This window comes from Pleurodeles waltl, chromosome 7 (genome assembly GCF_031143425.1).
Source record: "Pleurodeles waltl isolate 20211129_DDA chromosome 7, aPleWal1.hap1.20221129, whole genome shotgun sequence".
NCBI classification, from domain to species: domain Eukaryota; kingdom Metazoa; phylum Chordata; class Amphibia; order Caudata; family Salamandridae; genus Pleurodeles; species Pleurodeles waltl.
Window position 1 is genome coordinate 469,092,732 of NC_090446.1, and position 18,081 is coordinate 469,110,812.

Here is an 18,081-nt window from a genome sequence, read left to right on the forward strand (position 1 = left end):
TGGAAGCACAAGAGTTCCATTTCGGATCGCAATCAGTAAATTCCAAACAATAGTTGTGATAAAGAAATTGTTGATGTAATAATATATGAGTTGTTGTCCGTGCTTAGAAGTCCGGAGACAGGTGTTCTGCACCTAACATCATTACCGCTTTAGTTTTACAAATCATCATCTTCCAGTTGGTCGTTTACAGGACTATCTACACTACACTGGGTAATGGGGACTATTGCTAGGGAATTTCCCTCATTGCTTTGTATTTTATGTTTCACTTTTGTAAACTAATAACATCTTTAAAACTAAATGAGCATCTAACTCAAGCACCAGAGTAAAAGCTTGATCTGCAGCTTGCATTTATATCACCAGTCTAGAGTTGTGGCGAAAAAAACCCATCTTCTGCACACCTTCTGAGGCCAGTCGACCACATTGAAGCTTTGTCCTGTTGCTGTGGGAAGTCCTTCCCTAACACACACTATCACTTAGGGGGTCTCCCGTCAGTAAGGAGGATGCCGCCTACATGGAAAAATTCCTCTGTGGCTGATAACTTCAACTTATTCCACCTCTGTCCCCTATCTCATAAGTCGTCCCCTGGACAGTCTGATGTGTAACTTTTGAAGCGTTGTCACAAATGTATGTCGGGCTCCATGAGTGACACCAGAAGCTTGACTTCAGATTTCCACTGAAAGGGGCTAAAACGTGGCTTCTAGAAATGCAAAAAAGATTTCCAGTAAGAACAGTAGATTCCTTGATAGGTTTCATGGTAGTTGGTAGTATCTACTGAGTAATTAGCTTGTGCAAAACTCACCTTTGATTTTGTCACCTCTCCTTAGACGGATGTTTCCACAGTGTAAAGTTCGTGTGTCTGGACTGGATCCTCATGCCCGCTATATGATGCTGCTGGACATCGTGGCGGTGGACAACACGCGGTACAAATGGCAGGAGAAGCATTGGGAAGCTAGTGGCAAAGCTGAGCCGCAGCTCCCCAACCGAGTCTACATCCACCCAGAATCCCCGGCCAGCGGCGAGCAATGGATGAAGCAGACCATCTCCTTTCACAAGATCAAGCTTACAAATAACACCCTGGACCAGATGGGCCATGTAAGGAGGGGCAGGGAGAGTCGGCGATCAGGGAGGACTGTTGCAGTGAGCCATGGGAAAGGCTAAATATTGGCCACCTAGGACTAGGCATGGGATTCTTTCTCTACAGTTTTACTTTCAGCATTAATCGAGGGTTCTGTTTGACCTACATGGCCTATACTCCACTGGTGAAGGTCGCTTTCTTTATTTTGTGCACCAGAGAGGATAATCCATGTCCTGCATGTACCAGGTAGTGGCAAGGGAGTGGGCTGTGCCTCCAGTAAGTTGGAGACAGCAGTACAGAGGTGATGGGAGTGGGTGAAGAATCTCTAATATGGGCCATACCACACTGAAAAATAGTGATGGGCAACCATCATGGGCCATACAGGTTTAAGGGCGGTGGACAGTGTGCCATTTAAGTTATCATTATTTTTTCATGCTTTTATTCGCATACATTGCACCCCCTCACAGATCATCCTGCACTCCATGCACAAGTACCAACCCCGCTTTCACATCGTCCAGGCGAATGACGTCTTCAGTCGGCGCTGGGGGGGCTGCTCGTCCTTCACCTTCCCAGAGACCACCTTCGTCACCGTCACCGCCTACCAGAACGAGGAGGTAAGTCGTGTCTTGCGTACATCTCATCTCTGCCTCAGACTTAATTTCAGCCTGTGTTCAACAATCTCCTCCAATCTGTCAATTTCACCTCTGACCATCAGTGTCAACTCACACCCTTCATTTCCACAGCTGTTCTGTGAATACCTGCCTCCATTTCTGTTGTTAGTGGATCTTACCTAGTCACGTGTCTTTTTATTTTCTGGGAAAAGAAAAACGCTATCGTTCCTTAACTCGATCGACGGCCTCTTGATAGACATTGGAGGGCAATGGGCACAGGTATGGGCTAAACCAGTACCTGAAAATATCGATGATAAAGCATCAGAACCGGAAGCTGCAGGTTCCAAGCAAAATAATCTCTAAACTAGTTGGAGGTGACATTGGTAGAGAAGTGCACAGAACGGAACTAAAGAGGGCAAGTAGCAACAATAACAGAAATGCGCAAAAAGCGTATAAGGTTATGGAGCTAGAGAAACACAGCGCGAGCAGTGACTGCAGGGCAGCGGGAGCAAATGTAAATAACTGAGAGAAGTAGGGCTAAAAGCAATGGAGTCTCAGCGTTAGAGAAATGTATAAAATAGGCCGTGGACTCAAATCTGTGATGCACCGAATCCATTCACTCCTATCTTGGCACGTACAGAAGATCCCGGACTGTTAATGTATCTTGACTTATCTCCCGCCTTCGATTTCCTCACATAATTGTTGAGTAACCTCACAAACTGCTTTACTTCATGTAAGTCAGAAATATTTGAGTGGCCCAGGTCAGAAACATATGCAGGGCCCCTCTATGGTTTTCTTAAGGGCATCTCATTCTATGCCGACAAAAACAATTTTGGGACGTTTTTTTACTTGCCATGCAGTACTGGCCTGTGTGGGTACAATGCTGCCTCATCATGATGTACGTTTCTCACTATAAATACATGTTTTTTGGCTGGAGTACATGGCCCTAACAAGGACGGAGACTGGGATTAGAGATCTGGCTGCGCACCCCTTTAGATGCCTTGCTTTACCTATTATGCAATATGTTACAAACTAGTTGCTCTATACTTCTGTTTATTTCAATATTCTACTACCTTTTCACAAATAAATAGAACAGAAATAAAGAGGGATGCAATACAATACAAGTAACTGGCTTGGCGCTCTTCCAAAAAAAGGCCCACAGAGAGGCACATCACATCAGCAAGCTGTGTAATCAACCTTCTGTACCCACCACCCTGAAAAGGCGGCCAATTATCTTACTATGCTTGTTCAGAGTGGACAACCTTGGATTAGGTTGTTTCCATTTGCTTCAGTGTTGATCTCATCCTCTGCCTATATCTCCCGAGTACCCTGTGATGGTGCAGATTATGGAATCCAATTCCAAGTCATTTGTGCTACACCCTGTATACTGCCCAAGAATAGCAGTCAACTGACCAAACGTTCAACACAGCCCCCAAGTGTGCCTCTGTCTCTTAGCCTGAGACCAGCCACTTCTAAAAATGTATTGAGTATCCATGAGCGAAGAAGAGTTCTCAGCACACCACCACAGAGACTCATCTATAATACCGTTCCTGACTGGGACCAGAATGCCACAGCATGATAGGCGTCTATCCCCTGTCAGGCAGCAGCCCTAGCTTGCTTGGTCCTTTTTTTCATCTGATAGTTTCCCTCTCCTTTCTCCTCCACGTTGGCCAGGCTTCCTCCTTCAGTCTGTGCCAACACCTTGAAGATGTTCCACACAACCCTGCATTGCTGGAGGTCATGGACTTAGGAAATTGTTTTTTTTGGTCTTTCTCCAGATCACTCAGTTGAAGATCAGCACAAACCCCTTCGCCAAAGGCTTCCGTGAGGATGGGATGAACCACAAGAGGTGAGAAAATGTGCCATAGCTCTAGTCTGTAAAGCCAGACATGGTAAGCCCTGTAAAATCAGAATAATGCGTCTGTCAACCAAGGCTTCATCCTGAAACAACTACGTAACCTGAAGCATAGTTATGGTCTCTTATTGCGAAAGATCTGCATAACTTGAGGAGTGGTTCTAGTTTCTGAGACTTCAGCATGTACATTTTGTAACCTGCCTGATAGCTCAGCTCTCTCAATTAATAAGATGTATGTAACCTGAAGGAAATGGAATTGGTGGCCTTGGACATCATGCAGGAGGATAATGTGGCCTTCAAAACGTACTGAATTACGTTATCTTAGGACTGGTGTGATATGGTCATATTTCTGTTCATTGGTGATCAGCTGGGTACCTCTAAAGATAGCAATCATCTGTGAGTGTAATACCTACTGCTAGGTGATTAGAAACTTTTTGACTACGTGGTGATTTATATAGTTTGCAAAAGCCAAGTGACAGTTGCAGTCTCAGAGAGGGAGTATTTGAAACACTGATTTCAGGCATAATGTAGCAGTGGCAAACTGTTAGTAATTTGAATATAATACTCATTGCCAAATACATAGATTTCAATATTGCGTTCATTTTTTGGAGCTAGCCCTAATGTTCCAAAAAATAGAAAATAAATTCTCCCAAATCCCACGAAAAGTGACAGAAATGACAGCAGTTGGGCATAAAACAAATACAGACGGACAATATTTCACTAACAACCATGCTGTTATTGATAAACACATATTGGCTTTCAATTTGGTTAATTTTTGGTAGTTGTCAGACTTGTTGTATGGTGTTGACGCAAGCTTTAAGATCAGGATGTCTCTGATAAACGGCATTTTAAGGTATAGTTGTATGACTCCTACGTACTGATGTTGTGAGATGTCTTGTTTCAAGAGCAGGATTCTGTCTACATAGTGAACACCTTAGGGATCAATACAGAGCCTTGGGAGATGCAATGGGAGGTTGTATGGGGCAAGATGTGAGCAAGTCCAAAAGCACAAATTGGTTACAGAGGTGAAACAATAGTCTAACATGACATTTTTGAAGGGGCCCTAAAATTTTACTGAGGCCAGTGGCTTCGCAAATTTAGAAATGGCCATTGATCAAACAAGCAACTTGGTGAGGGGCACCCCAACACCCCTCCCCCCTTACACTACAGTGGCAGCTGTGATTAAGTTACACTCCTGAGATGGACCACTCCAATGGTGTGTCGGAGAGGCCCTGCTGGAGGAAAGTGTGGCAAATGTGCCAGGAGTCAAGGGTGTTGAAAATCACTACAAATCCAGTAAAATTGTAGGTCAAAGTTATCCGCTGTGTCTGATTCTCAAAGCATGGCCAATCAACTGCATTATCGCAATTTCCGTGCTGGAGCAGGGACAGGCCCTGGACGATTAGGGCTGTAGCAGCTGATGGGGGTATTGGTGTCGATCTGATCCTACAGCCAGTTATCTTACTGCACCTTCTAGAATCAATTGTCTGTCCTATTCTATGATTCCTCTAATCAATAGTGCACTGAATGGGGAAATTCACACACCCACTTACTGGATAAGTCACAGTACTACCTTTCCATTTCACATATACGCTAATTGTATTATTATTATTTTTTGCTTTTAGAGAACGAGACTCTAGGATGAAGAGAAAGGCGAAGAGTCCAAGAAGAGAAACTGAGAGATTACAAAGTGGTCAGTGAAGGATCTGTTTCACCATAACTAAATACATCTCCAGGAATGCCAAAACGTGAACAAAATTCACTGCTCTTGCTTTACATCCTGCACTTAGCATAGAAACCACCATCCAACTGAAAATTACTGTTAAACAATGAACATCAGTAAAGAAATGCACAGAAAATCAAGCCTCTCTGACTGCAAACAAATACAATTAAATATTAATCACCAGTTTTGAAAACGCCAACTACATTTTAAACCTTTAACATGCGAGGGACCAACCTTAAAGCCATTATTGCGCTCAAACATTTGTAAATATCAATGGAAAAAAACTCTTCAACTGATGCCATGCCCAGGGGGTACATAGCTTCTACTTTTGTGTTGGTTGATATTCTTTACATTCTTCTATCCATGCCTGAAGCCATTGCCCAATATATGTGAATAATTGCCAAATATAAAAAAGTAAAGTTGTTGAGCAGACTGTACTTTAGGATGCATCCCCATTTCCCACAACTTCTCCAATCCAGTTGCAGTGGTTTGGCGTGCACCTCTCCACTCCATCCTCGTCTGATTTCAAGCAGAAACCGACAGTGAAGAGTTAGTACCTACTTTATCTAAACTCGCCTCAGAATGCAAAGATCTCAGTATCTGTGTCCACTTCCCATGTCCCAAAGAAAATAAATGCTTGCACTTCACCTAAAATGTGATTTAAATTACACCAAACAAACATGGATGGATAGTATCTCATTAAAGAAGTACATCTACCTTCCCGAATGTCTTTTGAAACAGATGCAAACATTGACTGTGAAAACCCCATTTTAATCAGTGTGCATACATTGAGCATTTATTAATTAATTTGCATTAGATATTATATGTTATTTTTACTCGGCTAAGTATTATTCTTGTTATCAGCCTCAGAAGAGGAACTTTAATTCTATTGTGTTAGGTTCAATCTTTTGTCCTGAAAGTTACACATAGATCTCGGCAGTGATCTCTCAACATTGTACTGCAATGGCAGAATACTGGTCTTCCTATGCTATCTAGATATCAAAGAATAATGTAAAACTACAAGACATAGGTTTGCAAGTAGAGAGAAGTATGCACACTGTGTTGCCTACTTGGCTTCCCTGCTTCCTTGATATTACTGTTTCAAGACACATTCCAAAGGACCTTCGGCATTACACCACTATGATCCAAACCTACCCTAATGTCCCAGTTACAAAGTTTCCTTCTCATAGCTATATTGTTAGAACTGATTTTCCGGGCTTGAAGGATGCTTAGCATTTTATGTAGGCGGCAGTATCCCATCTAAAGTAAAATTAGTCAATTCTGACCGAACCATAGAACACAGACAGAAACATCTTTAATAAAAGGTAAGGAATTCCTGTCTCCAGGAAGTTTATGTAAATCTTGGATAATGTTTCAAATTTTGCATTTAATTTCCAAACTCATAATACTTAAATAACCTCAGACTGATACAACTTTTAAAAGTCCTACACGTTTTGGGGTGTTAATTGATCAACAGTTACCTTCCTATTGTGAATAAACCTCCATTCACACACTGTTCATTACTAATTTCCATACTATCTCCCTTACCATACTAAGGAACTTTGAGTGTGTGCTCTGCAGTAAACTCAACACCTTGTCTCCAGCACAGATTTCACTCCAACCATTCAGCTGAACCTATTCAAATGTTCTTACCACTGCTTCACACTCTGAACTGCTCTAATTTTTCATTCTTCTTGGCATTTTCATAGCATTTGACACAGTCAACAACAATATTCTCTTCTCTACTTTCTTGGTACCTCTTACTGTGAGCTTTCTTCACTGTCCTCTTACCTTTGCAGTTGAGTATTCCACATCATAGGCTGATCAGTCTTCAACACGTCTCCATCCTTTATACAGTGTTTCTCAGGACTCTGTTCTTAGTCTGATCCTGTTTTATATTTACAGTACATTCTTGGCTTCCGACATCTCTTCCTTTTGTCTTTCCTTTCACTTCTAAAGTGCAAACACCAAGATCTTTGTTTCCCTTTTTGTCTTTTGATATTCAGCTTACTTTCTGCAATGCACTCGTCAACGGCCTCTGAGACATTATAACCAGATCCATTAAAATTAGGACTCTCGGTTAATGCTCCATCCTCTCACATATTTATTTTCCTTCTTTAGTCCCTCTTCGCCTTGTTCCACTATTATCTTCTGCCTGATATCTAAGTCTACCGTTTAACTAATTCTTTCTTTTTACTATATAGATTTCCTTTTTTATATGCACCTCTAGTTATAGCCATACAGCATCCACAAACTTAAGTGTATTCATACTTTTCAGATAACTAAAATGTGAATTCTTTGTTCATTTTTTTTGTTGGCCTTGGGTTTATTATAAACTTCCTTTACACCTTCCTGTTGATGCTCTTCACCTTTCTAGTCCGTCTTTAAGACAGCTACATTTGTCTTTTCAAGGTTTCTTTCGCAGCTTGTATTTTTCCTCTCCTGCTGCCCTTCATTCTTTGGCTGCCATTTACTACACACATCAGTACAGCTTTCTGTCAACTGTTTCAAAGTCCTGTTTTGTGACCTGGCTCCCACTTACCTTTCTGTTTTTTTACCTCACCTTACATTCCTCTGCCTACCCTACAGTCTGCTCCACAGGTCAAAATGCTTATGCAGCAACTTCTTTCTGAGCAATTTCATGTCCATGCTTTTTTGTGCCCTTATCCTTAAGCTCTAGAATGCTCAACCATTCTGATTTTGCTCTGCACCGCATTGTGCATCTTGCAGACCCACCTCAAAGAGCCCTTGCTCTCTTCTGTGCCAAGCCTTTTCTTTATGATATTAGTTCATGTTCTCTATGTCCCTCCTATATATTCCATATTTTTGTCACTGTCTACAGAACTTTGTGGAGACGAGTTATAGATTCATTAAAAAGTGATTACTTGAAATACATGAACCTGCCCACCTAGACTCACTAGTGACACCTCAAGTTGGTAACAGACAATACACAAGCATAAGAATAAATTATATAACCCTCTTCTCTTTTCTTCCCAGAATATAAACAGGTACGCTTGTCCGGGCCTTGTGATTCCACATTGGATGAGGAGATGGGAGTGCGGCCCCTGGACCTGGTCATGCAGCTGCCCAGCCCCGACTGCTCCTTCCATCCCATTTCCCCACCTGCCACCCCTTCTCCAAACCCTCCTTTCCCTCGTGCTCAAGAGAGCCAGTCTCAGGAAATAGGGGTCCCTGCCAGCGCCGAGGCCTACTTGCAGCACCCTGCTGTATTCCATGGGATGCAAACTGCAAAAGAAAGCAACATGTTTTCCAGGTATGATCTATAGCATGGATATTCACAAACATTTTCCCAGGGGCTAAAAAGTGACTGTGGGCAACAGTGATGCCCACATGGATCTCTGTAGGGAGTTGTTATGTGGGCATAGAGGAGCAAATTGTGAGTCTTAAAGTTATTTTGGTGGTTTTGCAGGGTGAGTCTTTTCTGGATTCACGTGCTGTGCATTATTCCCCCATCTAGGGGTTGTGTCTGGAACTCCCTTCTTGTAGTAGTTTCTTTTCTCTCTTCTATTTTTTTTTGTTGGGCTTCAACTGTCTCCACCATTTGGTGATTGGTCCAGACTTCTCCTGACGTCAGACACCTGTCCCGGAAGCCTCTGTGAGTGGATGCCATCTTCAGATTCTGTTTTCCACCGTTAGGTCTAAAAGCACTGCTGAAGGCTTTCCAATTGTCAAAGGAAAGAAGAGTAAAACGAAGGATCGTCGAAAAGAAAGTCAAAGTTCCAGAGCAAAAACATCATTGCAACACTTGCAAAGAAAGGTGTTAGTTCGAAAGAATCCACCTACCGGTCGCAAATGGAGTCGCAGTTACCATCCACTTGAAGTGGATGGTAACCCATTCGCAAACGGGAAGGGGTCCCCAGGGGACCCCTTCCCCTTTGTGAATGGACCCCAAAATATTTTTTCAGGGCAGGGAGTGGTCCAAGGGACCACTCCCTGCCCTGAAAAAACCGAAACAAAAGGTTTCGGATTTTTTGAAATGCAGCTCGTTTTCCCTTAGGGAAAACGGGCTACATTTAAAAAAAATAAAAAAATGCTTTATTGAAAAGCAGGTCGCTAACATGGAGGCCTGCTGACTACAGCAGGCCTCCATGTTAGCGAGTGCCTATACTCGCTATGGGGCCGCAATTTGCGACCCACCTCATGAATAATTATGAGGTGGGTCATTGCGACCCCATTGCGAGTTGCAGTCGGTGTCTGAGACACCGTACTGCATAGCAATTTGCGAGGTGCAAAGTGCGAGTCGCATGGACTCGCACTTTGCACCTCGCAAATTTTAAAGTTGCTACATCTGGCCCTAAGTGCAGTACGTGGAGGGCCGACAGGAGAAGGAGTTCCCCTGCTCCGAGTGACAAGGACAACACAACCTTCCTGCCACCAGAGAGTTTACCCAGAAAGACAACCACCCAGTGTGTAATCGCTGTATACCACAAAACCACAACACTGAGGGCTGTGAGACTTGTGTATGGTTCAAGCCAAAATGCCAAGTGCAAGGAAGAAGCAAAAGCAGACACAATACACCATGTAGGGACAGCAGGAAATTCTGTTGCTGAGGTACCTTGAACTGCTGAGTGAGGATGAGGACAACCTCGCCAAAGGAGCCGATGGAGAGGGCCTGGACGTCAAAAAGTAGGTCATTGACGTTGAATGGGATGGCAAGAAACTCAAGGGAAAGCAGGCACAGGTAATGCTAAAGAAACAAAGTTGAAGCAGGTCTAGAACATCGGACTCTAGAGCCCACAATGCTGCCTTAGTGCTGACATTTTCACGGACCGAAGGCAAGTCAAGTTCGAAAGAACCCGTAGGGTCTCACAGAAAGGACACCGCAAGGAGACAAGACTTGAAAAAGACTTCAGCATCGAAAGACGACCAAATTCGAGAAAAACCTAAGAAGAGGAAAGCCGAAATTCTGATAACTACAAATGAGACCAGCAATGACACTCAATGGTGAAAAATGTGCAGTTGAGATCCAGCAGACAATCAGGATTTCAACGTCTCCCTCTGAGATTTCCATATCCCATCAAGACCTTTGATGGAACATACAATGGAGGAGAAAGACTTGGAGGAATTAGAAACTAAAATGACTCAAGACCCATAGGAGGGAGAAAACAGGAGATATTTTACAAGCAGCAGGGCCCAGATTCACAGAGTCAGTTCCAAGATATCTAAGGATCAGAAGGCATCGAGGAGCAATGACAGGATCTTGATGTTGATGCTTCCAAGAAAGGATTAAATATATACCCTCCAGTCCCGCAAGGCCTTAACCTCCAGATGACATCCCCACGTACAATCAAATAGTAAAGACGGCAGCAGTCTAGTATAGTGTTCAGTTGGAGGAGGAAAAATTACAGACATGCTTTCTGCTAGAGACACTAATAGCCTCACAAAGTAAGAGCCAGTACTTGCCCATGCTTCTGAGTATCATAGACCAGGGGAGAGGAGCCCTCAAGGAGCAGCAACTTGCAGTTCAGTGACACCCAGGGTCAAAAAGCAAAATAAGCACTCCTGGAAGGGTCCTACATACATCCGAAGTAATGCACTAGCGAACTCCATCATTTTAATCACCACCAGGAAAAGGGCGAATGTACCAATTTCCCATGGCCCACCCCTAGATAAAGAAACCAGAAGAAAGGAAATGGTGGGGGAGAAGTTTGAGAGTGTAGCTGCAACACAATGGCACATTGTAAATTCTAATACCCTCCTTAACAGATAATCCTACCAACACTGGGAGGAGATAGCAGAACTAATGAAACATTTGCCAGAGCAGTATCAGAATAGAGCAACCTCCCTCGTTAAGTAAGGGAAGAACATTGTTGACATGTGCCTAAAATCTGTGCTAGATGCTTCAGTTACAGCATGATGACAACTGATGACAGGGACTTGAGAAGGCACGCCTGGTTGCAAGAATTAGGCTTCAAAAATGCAGTCGAGGCCAATATAATAAACACCCCTTTGAACGGAGAACACCTTTTTGGAAGTGCAGTGGATAACACACTGCAACAACTAAAGAAAGACAACGAAACAGCAAAGTCAATGGGAGCCCTACAGTTCAGAAGACAACAGAGAAGGGGAGTCACACCCACAAGAGAAGACAGGGCTTCCAACACACAAGCCACAACCAGCACTGACTCTGTGGCACTTGATACTGCCATTGCTGAGGCAGCCCTTTGGCGGGCGAGCCAAATGCAGAGGACTGCTGCATATTGTGAGATATACTGTGTTATAATGTATCTGGTTTACTATCTGTCAACCACACCTTGGAGTAAGCCTTCTCTGATTGCTATGGATACACTTGGTGAGTCAAGTGTACAAAGGAAGTAACCTGATTATTCAGTTGGAATGAAATGGAATCTTAGGCCTCCCAATCCCCTTACACCTTTAGTCTCTTACCTGTAAATAATAGTTGTGCTTTGAAAAAAAGCTCAATAAAGGCAGCAACTGCTTTAAAAAATCCTTGACAAATACCTCCCAACAAGGTGTGCAATTCACTGAGATGTGCCGACACAAACACCCAACCTCCATTGCTTGATGCTGTACAGTGGGAGAGTTTTAGCCTTGATACTAGGAGACTTGGGCCCTCATTACGATTCCGGCGGGCGGCAGAGGCCGCCCGCCAGAATTCCGCCCTCCATAATACCGCTCCGCGGTCAGAAGACCGCGGAGGGTATTATGAGTTTTTCCCTGGGCTGGCGGGCGGTCTCCAAAAGACCGCCCGCCAGCCCAGGGAAAAACTCCCTTCCCACGAGGATGCCGGCTCGTAATAGAGCCGGCGGAGTGGGAAGGTGCGACGGGTGCTGTTGCACCCGTCGCGTATTTCACTGTCTGCAAGGCAGACAGTGAAATACATTTTGGGGCCCTCTTACGGGGGCCCCTGCAGTGCCCATGCTGTTGGCATGGGCACTGCAGGGGCCCCCAGGGGCCCCGCGACTCCCCCTCCCGCCATCCGGTTCCCGGCGGGAGAACCGCCAGGAACTGGATGGCGAGAGGGGGAGTCGGAATCCCCAAGCCGGCGCAGCAAGCTGCGCCGGCTTGGAGGATTCCTTGGGGGCAGCGGGAAACCGGCGGGAGACCGCCGGTTTCCCTTCTCTGACCGCGGCTAAGCCGCCGCGGTCAGAATGCCCCGCGGGGCACCGCCGGCCTGTCGGCGGTGCCACCGCGTCCTGCGGCCCTGGCGGAAGTAATCCGCCAGGGTCGTAATGACCACCTTGATGTTTAATCCTGATTTTACCACTTTGCCAAATATGCTGGGTGTGGACTCAGTATTGAAAGCTTTGGCAGGTTCCATAACATCCCAGAGTCTCACCCCCTGTAGTTGTCTTCTTAGCAAGATGGAAACCATGGAACCAGAAGAAATGTTTTTTTAAGTAATCCTGGCCACTATTTATGACTGATTGTGTGCTCTTGGGCAATCACATTTGGAACATATTTCTCTATTTTTTTTACAGAGATAGATATAGCCTAAATCAAACTAAACACTGGTAGTAAGTACACGTTGAGAAAACAGGGCTGAATCCTAACCATCATTGGATTTTACCTGTGGAGGAAAAAACACCCGCTCTCATAGTCCACTCACGAAAGTGTCATGCAGTGAGAAAGTTATGAGCCTGGAAACAATGAGTTCTGCACCATGGTGCTGATTCTTTGTTTGATCATGGCCGAATCATATCCTTCCTATGCCTTTGTCCTCTTGAATGCCATGATTTGATAGAGGGGGTGAGGTACTGAAGGCTTGAGCCAGATGCCTGGCTCTGGCTCAGGCTCAGCTCGAGGTCCTCTTGACTCATGCCCCAAACCAGATGAGCCTTCACATGGCTTCTGTCTGCTACGCATGAACTAGCCTCATGTGCCAAGAATTAAAGACAAACCACTAGCTTCTGTGGTAAAATGAGAGAGCGAGAGAGACAAAGAGCTACCCATCTAGAGGCCGAAATGCACAATGTGGAAACCACAAATCCTGGCATCAATCCTGGCTACCTTGCTTGACCTAATTGTATGCTTCGTGGCAATTATTTCATTTCACCTTGCTTCCCTTCTCTACCTATCCACATATGAGAGCATCTTGGAATATATGAGTTCTGGGTATGCGCTGTACAAATACTTCCTTTGTATTAGCTTTCAAAGACTATAATTTGGTTTCCTATAAAAGAACAACCTGGGCCACACAGAGGGTGCGCATGACAACTAACATGTCTCTTCGTACACTAATGTCGAAATGTCATTGTCGTCAGAGACAGGGGAGGGCATGAGTGTTTCTAAGTTTATGTTTGAGAACTCTCACTTCTAACAAATGCCACTCAATGCAATGATACAATTTGGTGTGCTGAGGTGAAAAAAAAATCACGTTGGAGAAATACACCGTTTTGAATTTTGAAGAGGTTTTGTCATACTTGTACCCATTTTTTGCATGATGTATTTGAACATGGTGTTCCTACAGAGAAGTGGTGCAGAACAACTTTTGTGCTTCTTTTCCTCTGCTTCAGTTAATGTGTAACTAAACGTTTGCCCACTCGTATAGCATCTTTCTGAATAGTGATGCTTAATCAAGTAAACAGCAGCCTAGAGGCCAGCCTGTTCAACAGGGGGACACGTGTAGATGGCCTCATAAAGGACACAAGTTTAGGGGGTTGAGAGCACCACCAATGTTCTGCATGGTTCTGTGGCCTCAGGGTCCCCACATTTCAGATGGAAAAGGACACCACCAACATGGCACACAGTCCTGTAGACAGCCCTGTAGACTTTAAAAGCATCCCATACATAATTGTAACCCAAGCCATCACAATACCGTACCATCAGATAGCCTAACTACCAAAGCGCAGGGCATAAAATAGGCCACCACCAATCCATGCCGTTAGCTTGCACAACAGCATGCATACCATAACTCGCACACCAAATGCAGTACCCATCACTTCATCCTTGATGTGACATATGAACAATATTCAACAATGAAACAATTCCAGTATGCTAATGATGCAGACACCTAATGACACCCAGTGCCAACTTTCTTTTTCCAGAACAGAGAACAGAGTAATCGCTGCCTTCCGCTCTGGTTATGCAAGTGCGACATTACACAAACTATCCGGCCTTGTGGAACAAGATTCCCTCTATTGCCTATAAAGTTTAGAAGCATGTTTATGTTAAAACAGAATCTTCATTTGCCATTTTGTTTTACATTCTTTACCACTTATATATGTTATATATAGTTTAGCACGATTTTTTTTAGGATTTTAAATTTTTGATCGACGGCAAATGTTTAACTCCACTTCTCCATTTCTTACAGACCTGCTAGTGATGTGCCCCAGGAAAACAACATAGGGAAATCCGAAGCACTCAACATGGCTTACCTCGGGCCTGAAGAACCAGTCGAGCCAGAAACCAGCCCCTCCGCCGAGATCTCCAATGACTTCCGCACCCAACCTTCTACCAACTACTCCACCTGCTACAGCTTTGACCTCAACTCGCTCGTGGGCCATGGAGGACCTGACTTCTCCAGCATGGGCTATGGTCCCCGCATGGAGGAGGGCCCGCTGGCAGTCCGTGGTGGGCCGGCCTTCCCTCCCAGCAATGACCTGCGCTTTCAGGCATTTATGCAGAACTCTTGCAGTGCCTATGCCCTGCCCTTTCCAGGTGCTCAGTTATCCCGCGCCTACAGCACCCAGCCTGCCTCGGCCTACCTGGACACTGACAAATCCATTTTCTAACAAAGGATGCTCGTGAAGATCGTGGCCTGCAGCACAGACACTTGACATACCACGGTTGGTTTCAACAGAGCCCTCTGCTCTTTTTGAGACAGCAGAGGCCTTGGCTGAGCATGAAGGATCTGCACCCCCACCTACATCTCGCAGTGATCACGACATAAGCGGACAGGACAATGGTGAAGTACTGCATCTGCCCATGCGAGCGGGAAAAGGGGATACTCGGTAGAACACAGGTTGTTGTGCTGTGTCCTTGGGAGATAGCTGCGAAATTCTAAGTCCCAAAGACTCTTTCCTCTTGCTTGATTTTTTTTTTTAATGAAGTGTCCCTGATATGAGATCAGAAATGAAGCCCACAAATGTAGAGGGGGCGACAAGAGGTCGACCAACTGCACAAGGCTACAGGAACACAGTAGTAATCTCGCTGGTCCCTTTTTTCTACCTGTCACTGATTATGAGTGACTTCAGGAAAGTCTCTTAAACTCGCAATGTCGCCGCCCAACTCCAGCCAGACCTTAGGTCTCAGCATGTGTGCCTCATTGCAACACCAGTTCTGCAATTTCAGGAAACCCCGTTCACCTCATGGTACCCCCATCTCTCTCCAGCTCTCCTCTCACTCTCTGACCTATCCTGGGAGAGGTTGCTTGCACGCCCCACCCACACCCCCGCTTATATCCTATTAGATTGTATCGCCTGTCCTCTTCTCACCTCCCTATTTATCTGAGCAGATTGTTTGTGTTTTTTATAGTTAAAATAAAAGACGAACTGTAATTACTGAAAACTAAAACGAGTGCTTGGACTGTTTCTTAAGAATTGTACTGTATTTTGTAAAAGGTTTTATTGCACAGAGACTACATATATAGTCAGTGAAAGCAGCCAATAACTAACTAGGCTCAAATATGAAAGAAAGTCAGCACGCACAAACTGAAACCGAAGGGCTAGAGTGTGGGCGAGTTACCATCCACAAGGGTGTAAACTACACTAAAGCAGGAAGGTAAATCATAAGGAACCGACAAACATCTGAGCAGAGAAGGTATTTCAATTCTCACAACAATACGAATACAGTTACAATGAAAACAGCCGCATGGTGTGTGGAAACTCTTTCGATTGTCCGACAAAAGTTGCTCTTCATCGGCGAGGACCTGATAATCGCTCTGGTGGCCAGTCTACTCTGTCCTTCTCAATCAGGGCCGCAGTTCCAGCTAATCCAAATCCAGGGGGCTGAGGCTGACAACGTCCCCCACCTCCCCCCCTCTAATTTTGCATCGACACTGCCTGGCCTGAAAGCGAGGGTGAGGCGGCATCACGGGCTGCGGGGCTCCGGCTCCTAAAGCCTAGACTGGCGACGTCGGTCAGTATAGCGCCAAATTCACTGCCGCCTGCCCCCACCAGGCATAGCTGCTAAGATTTCCGACTGCTATGTGTGACATTTTCATATTTTCAGTGTCATTATGAGTGACATTTAAACGAAAATGAATGATACTTTATCACGAGCAAAATCAAGCAGTGAAGACGAGGGAAACATATAAATATCAGAAATGACACTCATTTGTGCAACGAGAGACTCTAAGAAGTTGATTGCTGCAAAGCACCAGAAATGCTTCCATTTTCTTACGATAATGGCATTACTCCTAGTCCTACTCCCTCGCCTTCCTTTTAACCAATGAGGCCTCCTGCCTCCCCCCTAGACCCTCCCTTCCCCTTTCAAAAACCCCCCCCACCCTTATCCCCTCCTGTACAAAAACCAAGCCCAAGCCGCAACTCGGACAGTCCGTACCGGGAGGGTGGGAGGGAACGGAAAAGGAAGGCGAGGGAGTAGGACTAGGAGTAATGCCATTATCGTAAGAAAATGGAAGCATTACCTCCCGTCCCTCCCTCGCCTTCCTTTTAACCAATGAGACATAGCAAGAAAAACACACCGGAGACGGACATCGAGTTGCAAGACCCTTAGTTAATATCCTGCACCAAGAACATCCCAAACATTATCTCATAGAGGATAAGACCCGGTGACCAAACACCGACTCCAAACCACCCAAGTCCGATAGCCTATAATGACGCACAAACGCCGAAGGAGAAGCCCAAGTGGCGGCCCTGCAAATCTCCACCACTGAAGTCCCCTGAAGCTCTGCCACCGTCGCCGCCATGCCTCTGGAAGACCTCCCCTGAATCCCTAGAGGAGGAACCACCTCTTTCAAGGAATAGGCCAACAGAATCAAAGATCGAACCCACCGACTCAAGGAAGCCGTGGAAGGTTTCTCACCTTAGCGCGGCGGACCAAAAGTAACAAACAGTGAATCCCCTGTACGAAAAGGAGCCACCACCCGCAGATACTCCAACAAAACCCTACGTACATCCAACAAATGCAAACGGACCTCCTCCCCAGATGAGGGATCCGGACAAAATGAAGGAAGGATGACCGCCTGCCTGGAATGGAACGAAGAATTGACTTTTGGAATAAAGGAAGGCACCGGAACCAGAACCACCCTATCGGGAAAAATCTTACAAAAAAGGAAAGGAACATGCCAATGCCCCCAATTCCCCCAACCGACGAGCCGAAGTAATGGTGACCAAAAAGAACGTCTTCAAAGATAGACGTCGCAAATCATAGTCCCCCAATGGGTCAAAAGGGGCCCCCGTCAACACATCCAAAACCAAGGACAGATCCCATGAGGGAAAAGAACGTACCGGGCGAGGAAATAAATTAATAAGCCCCTGAAAAAATCCAGGCATCAATCGCCCTTCAACTTGAAGATTACGCCATGGTCCCTAAATGCCTGAATAGCCGCCCACTGTACCCGAAGAGAAGCCACTGACAACCCTAAACGAGCACCGTCCTGCAGGAACTGCATCACCTCAAAGAGAGAAGCGCAGGAAGGATCCAACTCACGACTTAAGCACCAAGACGAAAACACCTTCCACTGTCTACCATAAGAAAGCAAAGTTGAACGTCTCCATGAAGCCAGCAAGGTAGAACTCAAAGCCACTGGCACCTAACAGAAACGCCCTGAATAGTTGAAACGGAGGGAACGCATATAAAAGGCCCTGCGGCCAAGGACATGACATCCCGTCCACCTCCCATGCTTGGGGACACCGAAACCGGGAGCAGA

General features: G+C 45.2%; 1 protein-coding gene across 1 annotated transcript in view; it reads left to right on the forward strand.

Moving 5' to 3' along the window:
- LOC138304204 (T-box transcription factor TBX6-like) overlaps positions 1-15,978 on the forward strand; it is a 42,415-nt gene extending 26,437 nt beyond the window's left edge. The window contains exons 3-8 of the mRNA XM_069244069.1: positions 825-1,092; positions 1,543-1,689; positions 3,465-3,535; positions 5,167-5,234; positions 8,262-8,538; positions 14,560-15,978. Coding sequence (XP_069100170.1) covers positions 825-1,092; positions 1,543-1,689; positions 3,465-3,535; positions 5,167-5,234; positions 8,262-8,538; positions 14,560-14,980 — 1,252 coding nt within the window. The 3' untranslated portion in view covers positions 14,981-15,978. The remainder of the gene's footprint in view (positions 1-824; positions 1,093-1,542; positions 1,690-3,464; positions 3,536-5,166; positions 5,235-8,261; positions 8,539-14,559) is intronic.
- Positions 15,979-18,081: the final 2,103 nt, after the last annotated feature.